The following is a 7,772-nucleotide window of genomic DNA, read 5'->3' as shown; positions in this document are numbered from 1 at the left end:
TTTAGTTCTTCTCTTTACTCCAATTGTTGTGTATTACATAGTGTAAAAAGCTGTGCTATCATTGCTAGACATCACACATCACGTCTAATTTCATATCATGCTAAAGCACTGGTATTTAATGCTAGATCAAAGGAAATTCTCTAAAAATGAATTTATTTTATTTTTATTGGGTACAAATGTCATCTTTTTACACGACCGTTTCTAAGACTGCAAAGAACCTTAAATCATATTGAGATGCATAAAATGAAAATTGTTGGACGAAAAGATATCAATTTCAAGTTTCATTTTGAGACTTTTTAAATAAAATAATAAATTTAAGAGTTATCCTTCCTGGCTGTGAATTGAATATCCTTAGGACTAAATTTTGCTCTCAGAAGCACATGAATGCATATAAAAAAAAAAAAAAAAAAAAAAAAAAAAAAAAAAAAAATTATTTTCCTGTTAGAATTATTCAGATAAAGTAAAACATAGCTTATTTATCATGATGGTAAAATTGTCCACTTCAATAATAACAACAATAAAAGTAGATAATGCTGTATTCGTACTATTAAAAAAGTACAAATAATGACCTTGTTCAAAACAGTAACTGAGTTGAGATATCATTGAACTGATATCTTTAATTGGATATCATTTCAATAAGAGCACATTTCATAAATACATTTTGCTGTATGACATAAGAAAAACATTATGAATCATTATTTCTCCATTCCACTTGTACATTAAATTAATGAACAGAACTCTTGCCATTCAACATAATCTCTCTCTCTCTTCACATATAAACACACAATTTTTACTCTTTAGAGCTAAAATCACTAAAATCTAAAAGTATGTGAAACATGACTATAAATCTCAATTCATCTTAAAACATTGGTTACACAATTTCTTTCATGAAATTACAAGATGTACACAGAAAATTCTTATTCAATGAATTTACAGTGTATGCTCACCTATAAGTCGGTTCACTTATACATGCAAGTCTCTTGTTATTTCTATTGACCTATTAACCAGCTTGTGAGTCAGTAGGATTTTTGGCAAGAATCTGTAAAAATTTCAGATTAATATTCTATTGCAGTACCCTGTGCTTCAAAGTATGATTTGGAAAATGGCATTGACATTTGATTTTTTATGAACAATTGAAACAAATGTAAGACCATAAAAATCTGTAGTTTCTAGTGTTTTATACCTATGGTAATCTTAGACCTTCCCTTTCTGTACTTGATTAAGTTCTGACCTTTTTAAATGTCAGATTATCATTTTATCATTGGAGTTGTTACAAAATTACAATATTTCCTCTTCTTGAAAAATACATAACTTTCTAGGACTCTTTCATAAATTGGACATAGAGTTTTGGATGAAAACTTAACTCCCAAAAATCTGACTTATAGACGAGCATATATGGCAATTAATAGTTCAATTATTGATCACATGATTGAGATTCAAATTAAATTTCATATTCATTTAAATGGAAAATAGTGATCTTGCATTTTTCAAAAGTCTTTTACATTGAGGATATTGACAATAGGAATTCTTGTTTGAATTTCAATTGATAAATAATCCTCATAATTAAGTACAAATACTCATTCTTTATAAATAAGACTACAGGTATATTATTTAACCAAGACTGAGATTCTGAACACCTATACATTATAATTAAAAAAGTGACATTCTGTTCTCAACAGCCATAAACAAAGACAATAAATTGTTAATTGTAAACAGCAACAATTAAAAATAAATGTACTATTCATTTCATTTCCAATTCTTTAGTTTTCTTAGAAATATCTTTGGGGCATTTTATGATGATCCAGATAAAATTTTCATGGTTTAAAAAAGCCTCTTTGAAAGTCTTACAAGTTCCTTAGACTTATGCATATATACTTTTTATAAAAGATGAAACACAATTACATGTACATTTTAAATGTCAGAATAATTTTTTTTGGTCAAATAATGATTTTGTATGGTTCTTTTCCTCTAATTACTGAAGTTTTCAAATGTGTTTCTAAACTGTACATCTTTACTGTTTAACTGTGTTTGTGTGACTGTGTCATTATATTTGTATGACACAGTGAAAAATCACATTCTTTCTCCGTGGTAGTGGTTCTTTGTAAAGGAATGAACATTAACATTATCACAAAGGAGGCCTTACAGGAAAAGAAAAACAATACTAATGAAATAACAAAACATCAATCACCAAACCATTGATTCAGTTTCTTACATTGCTTTCTTACATGAATTTTAATGTTGAAAAGGTACCAAAGTAAGATATTTTTTCTCTTGGTTTTCAACGTTGAATTTTTTATTCCAAATATTTTATGTAATGCTATTAGCTTATAAGCACAGCATCATTCACTGACTTACAAAACAATACTGACAGAAAGACAAAAACAATATGACAAATTTACCCAGTAAGTATAAAACAGTCAAAGTTTACTTTTCAATTTTGGTTCAGAACCCTCTAAATACTGCACATTAATAAGATCTAGTTCCATGACTTTTTTATGCAAATAGAGTGATCTGCTAGATCTAAAATAAAACAAATAGAAATTTACAATGTATTTCTCAATTGGTAATCAATTCACGAATTTTTGCCATTTCTCTAGGCCTAGATGAATTAATTGAACATTTTATTTGCATATACTTTCCAGATAAACTCAATATTTATACTTAATATGATAAAATTTCCTCAATGTCCAAACACATTTTTTGTTATTAGTGTATAAAGGGTCCTTAACTTAATCTGTTACGCACCAGAATCTTGAGCAAATATTGCGAATGTATAGGTCATATGACAAAAAAGTTTGTAAAAAGTTGTCCCTTTAAAGATTCAAAAAATGTCTGTAACTCAAAATACCTGTATAAATACATAAATTTGCTTCATGCAAAAAAATCCCAAAGAATACTGAATATAACTTCTAAACCCTTGGTCTGAAATAAGCATATAACAATTCTTTCAATTAACTTTAATATACATGTATTAACTAGAAAGTATTACCAGAATTATAAAGCCTGATACATTTACATGTTAACAGACAAAAGTTTCTCAGTCCTTTCTAGCACTGAGTACTATTTTATAGGAATCCCAACAAACAGCCATTCAATAATAACTTTCACTGCTTTCAAAACTATAAATGCATTATCTAAAATGCACTAAACTTGTATTTGAAATACAAGCACACAGTACATGTAAACCATTTGAATGTACACATTTACCTAATTTAAAAATATCACAATTAATTCTTAAAATATTGCCTAAGGTCTAGAAATTTCATTCTAAGAAGTCCACCACTTCCGCTAGTTCTCGCTGCCTTGCCTGCTTGTGTGCCCAACGTGCCTCTGCCAATTCTGCTGAAACTTTGAACTTCTCATGGAAAATCTGTTTGCCACAGGATGGACAAAATTTTCCAGCTTAATAGAAAGTAAAGTATTTCATTACAAACTTATGTTTAAAACAAGAATAAGAAAAAAGAGAGAAAAAGAAAAAGAATGTTCAGTTTTCCCTTATCAGGTCTCTACAGTATGCACCCAAATTTAACTCTCCATTCTTATTTTTTAAAATATTCTAATAGAGTTCTAGGTTTCATAAATTCTTTAATGATATATTCAGAATTCTTTCCACCTGATAAAATCCTTCAAGGTAACCTTAAAGAAACTGAAGTTCTAAATAACCATAAACTTTGATAGCCTCCTACCTGCAAAAGGAGGTGTCTTCATGAATTTATATAAACAGAAATAATGAAATAAATGTCCACAATACACTCTTTCTATCCTCTTCTTCTTATCTAATCTTTGCAATTCCTGAAAGAGGGGAAAAAAAAACAATTTAATTCTATTTAACACAAAGCATATAAATTACATTTTAACAATCTGAATCAAAGGGAGACAACTCCCTCTTACACATAGACTACATATTGTTCCTTCTACTCAAGTATTCCTTTTAAAGAAAATGTTCAGGAAGTCTAATACTCTCAGATGTGATTGTTCCCTCCCAAAATTTAATTTAAGAAATGGCAAAGAATGAAAGGAACAATCTTTAATCTTATAACCGATTAAACTTGTGCACTGAAGTATGGGTCAATTTTACTTAAAACACTAAATGATCAAATTAATTTTTCCTGAATGGAAATGGTGTGGTGCAATCTCAGAAGTAAGCACAACCAATCACAATTTGGGAGGCAAAGGTGATGCACTAGTACTACTACAACCCCCCCCCCCCCAAAAACCCAAAAAAACAAAAAATTCAAATTTAAAAAGTCCTTACCTCTGGATCTCGAGGCAGAATTCTATCATTACACAAGGGACAGTTCTCTTTTGCATATCTTTTGACACACTGTTGTACAAGATGTTCACAGACTGGGTACAGTGAGGGTTTAGGTTCAAAGGGAGGGTCTCTTAATAGAAATAAAATAAAACAATTCAAGAAATTCAAAATACAAAGCAACTACCCGAGTCAGAGTCCAAGCAACAAAAATGCAGAATATTCATAAAAATTGGCATCTTAATTAAGTTAAGTCAGATCATTGTCTTATTTACTGGTAAAATAAATTCACAAAATATGCATAAATTAACATAATTCCTTTTACTAAATACCTGAAAAATTCTCAGTTATATCAATTGGACAGAATGAAGATCTGCTATAATACAAGAGGATAGATTGATATTGACCCTTCATTACAAATGATTGCTAATTTAATGATGTGTAACAAACACTGTTCTTACTTTGGTTTCTTTTTCAGGGGAGGTTGTACACACTGTCTGGCTATTTCTACTGCCTGACCAACAAAGTTTGTCTTCAGTATATCAGGAAAGTTGTTCTCTGACATTTCTATTCTGAATGTACATGAGATCATTCATGAGCAAAATAATATACAGTACATCACATTATCATGCGTTTCCCTCTCAATAATTGAGAGCATTAATAAACATTCAAAACATGTAAGTTATAGTTCCAAATATCAAAATTTTGAAAAAAATATATTTTAAGAAGGTTTTTGACAAGGGGAATAACTCTATTTAGGACTAAACCCACATACTGGACTTGCTTGGCTGGATAGTCCGGAGGGACTGTGATTTTAAAGCTCATATAGTATTCCTCTTCCTTAATCTTTAGCACTATCTGTGAGGTAGACTGCATCAGTTTACACCTGTCTTCGTCTGACAGGAGCTCTTTCTTCACTTTCCCGACTTCATCATTAACAATACACAGAGGGTTGTCTATCAAGAACTGCTTTAAAAAGTTTATCATCAGGATAATCTGTAAAAACAATTACAAAATTAATAATTTTTTAGAAACCCAATTATAGATTCTGACAATGAATGTTTTACCAGCATTACTTGACTAATAATGTAATACTAAAGCAATGTTGTAATTTAAGAGGCTAGTGGACTTATTTATCAGTTGTCCATTTTTTTCTTAATATAGCCTTTATCTTGCAAAAAACAACCTGTAGCTCATTAATAATATGAAGCAAAGCAGTGTTTTAAAATCTTATATGTACTAGCATACATTTCACCAAATATCCATTTATATTCAAACATCTACATTTTCTAATTTCCTCAAATAAATAAAATGAAAACACTGCAAATCAGCAATTTAGGTAATCTCCCTACCATGTATAACAATATACTGCATCAATGAAGAAAAAAATAAGGTATTAAACCCTCTCTAACCTGTTTTTGACCTATATATTTGCGAGCCTCTGTTACCTGTTTTTGACCTATATATTTGCGTGCCTCGGCATCACAGATCTTGACCACTCCGTCCAGTAGTTTTTCAGTCAGAGTCTTGCTCTTTAGTTCCACCACTATAGGTTCTGTTGGATAAGTCTCCAGGAACTGCATCACTGCTGTCATCTGTCTCATATCATCCACACTAGAACCAATCATAATGATATTCAACCACACCAAAAGCATTCTTTGCAAATGAAACACTGAATGTCACCATGTAAGAGAATTCTTATCAATTCAACTACATGAAAAATTTGTAAATACAAACTGTTCTGCATATAAATGTAGTGTACACCTTTTTGGACTTACTGACAATGATGTTTTTCTTTCCACAAATAATTTACTTTAAATTAGATACACGATAAAAGGTGCTATTAAACTGATTTTACTGCACTTTATAATACATGTATTTACAGTGCTTTCATTAACCCAGAAATGCTGGCATTGTCAAAAGTATTCTCATGATAGATAAAGAAATCTTATTGCCAGCTGGTGATTTAAGTAAGGAACCACTGACAAATTTACCAATAGTACTAGTGCACAAAGCACCATTGCCCACAAGGAAACATATGGATAGCATCTTTGGTTATTTTTAGCTGATTATGCAGTACACATGTACTTACTAAATGTGAACTCTGACTATCTCTGGAAGACAGGCTTCTAAGGTCACGCCTTCTATATGAGGAGCTTTCTGTTTCACCTGCTCAAGCTCTGACAACAGTACATCCTTGTTGCTGGCCATGACTGTGAAAGAAATATAGGAAGTTTTAGAACGGTATACACTGTATATCAATATCAATAAAATAAACTTTCACAAAAAATTATTAGCAGAAAAAATTACATTACAATACACTTCTGTAATGATTATCACTCAATGTGCATTCAAACCCATAGCCTCTGACTCTAAACATGATCATAATGCTTTCAATTCAGGTCATGTGTCAAGATCACACATCACAAAGCTAGATAATGTAGAATAAGATGATGACAGTCACATAAGGATTTGATTTGACATAGCTATTGTGATTAAACTGTAAATGTATTTCTTGGGGTTAAGAAGTAAACATATTCTTCTCTTCATCATGCAACAACTGACACTGGGTATCCTAAAGTTTCAGAGATACTATAATTTTTTTTCACTTGTGTTAGATTCTGTAAATTGCATAAGAATGTGTTATACCTATAAAAATACAAGGTACAATCTAACTTTTGTTAATCTAAGAATGATACAGAAGAACAAATCATGCATATTTCACACACATAAAGTGACATTCTCCCAACAATAGAATCTTTCATGTACACTCAGAACTTTAGGTTATCTTTGATTAATCTGGCACTTATTTTTAGTGCAGCATCATGCATATCTTCCAGAGTTTTGATGCAGATCCGCTTCAATCTGCTAAAATTTGGCTGTTTAGGGTCTATTCTCATTATGTTGATGGCCTGTCTTAAGATTTTAACACAACTTGTATCAGGAATGGAGAACATTAATGCAACAGATCAGACAATAATCAGTTCTGATGACAGGTGCTCTACCACTTGACCACCACATTTCTTCTAACTGCATTATATATGTCTAACCCTAAAACACCAACAGAAGATCATCTCTGGCATTTTATACATCTGTCATTCCAAGAGCATTTAATACATCATAAGCACCAAACATAGAAGAAAATTAGTAAATGCTACAATACAGAAGAAGTTATAAACCCACATACTTTATTTTACTTAGACAATATTTTATTCATGTCAGAATGACAAAAAAAAAAATAGACAACAGGCAACATCTATCACTCAGCACACCTCAGCCGATTCGCACCTCATCATGACGAAGGTGACGGAATCAGCCGAGGTTTGCCGAATGAACATCTATGTATAATTTAGCCTGGTTCCCTGTCCCTGTTTGCTTTGTGTACTCCGTGTCACTGGGGCCAGGTGGACTACAATGGATTCAGGGCGAATCTGTCCTGAATCTGAGCCCATTGTGACGTCGTATTTAGCTGCGCTTCTGGTGTAGAAGTTCATTGTGATGTCGTATTTTTCTACACAGT

At 31.3% G+C, this 7,772-nt stretch overlaps 1 protein-coding gene across 1 annotated transcript; it reads right to left on the bottom strand.

Moving 5' to 3' along the window:
- Window positions 1-2,867: 2,867 nt before the first annotated feature.
- On the bottom strand, window positions 2,868-6,470 carry LOC133200411 (uncharacterized). Its single transcript, XM_061336215.1, has 7 exons — window positions 6,345-6,470; window positions 5,701-5,866; window positions 5,028-5,248; window positions 4,714-4,824; window positions 4,256-4,385; window positions 3,687-3,792; window positions 2,868-3,402 (listed from the first exon to the last, which is right to left on the bottom strand). Exons 1-7 carry the CDS (start codon window positions 6,461-6,463, stop codon window positions 3,263-3,265), a joined length of 993 nt encoding a protein of 330 aa, XP_061192199.1. The 5' UTR covers window positions 6,464-6,470; the 3' UTR covers window positions 2,868-3,262.
- Between the last annotated feature and the right edge of the window lie 1,302 nt (window positions 6,471-7,772).

Source organism: Saccostrea echinata, unplaced genomic scaffold (assembly GCF_033153115.1).
Source record: "Saccostrea echinata isolate AGI-Se365-2 ecotype Australia unplaced genomic scaffold, CSIRO_AGI_Sech_v1 ptg000039l, whole genome shotgun sequence".
NCBI lineage: Eukaryota > Metazoa > Mollusca > Bivalvia > Ostreida > Ostreidae > Saccostrea > Saccostrea echinata.
Note: the sequence above shows the minus strand (reverse complement) of the source record. Positions and strands in the feature narration are given on the sequence as shown.

Coding starts and splice junctions, on each gene's coding strand:
- LOC133200411 (XM_061336215.1), bottom strand. CDS start 6,463: ATGGCCAGCAACAAGGATGTACTGTTGTCAGAGCTTGAGCAGGTGAAA. Junction 4,825..5,027: donor TATCCAGCCAAGCAAGTCCA/GTATGTGGGTTT, acceptor ATGTACATTCAG/AATAGAAATGTCAGAGAACA. Junction 3,403..3,686: donor GAAGACACCTCCTTTTGCAG/GTAGGAGGCTAT, acceptor CTTTCTATTAAG/CTGGAAAATTTTGTCCATCC.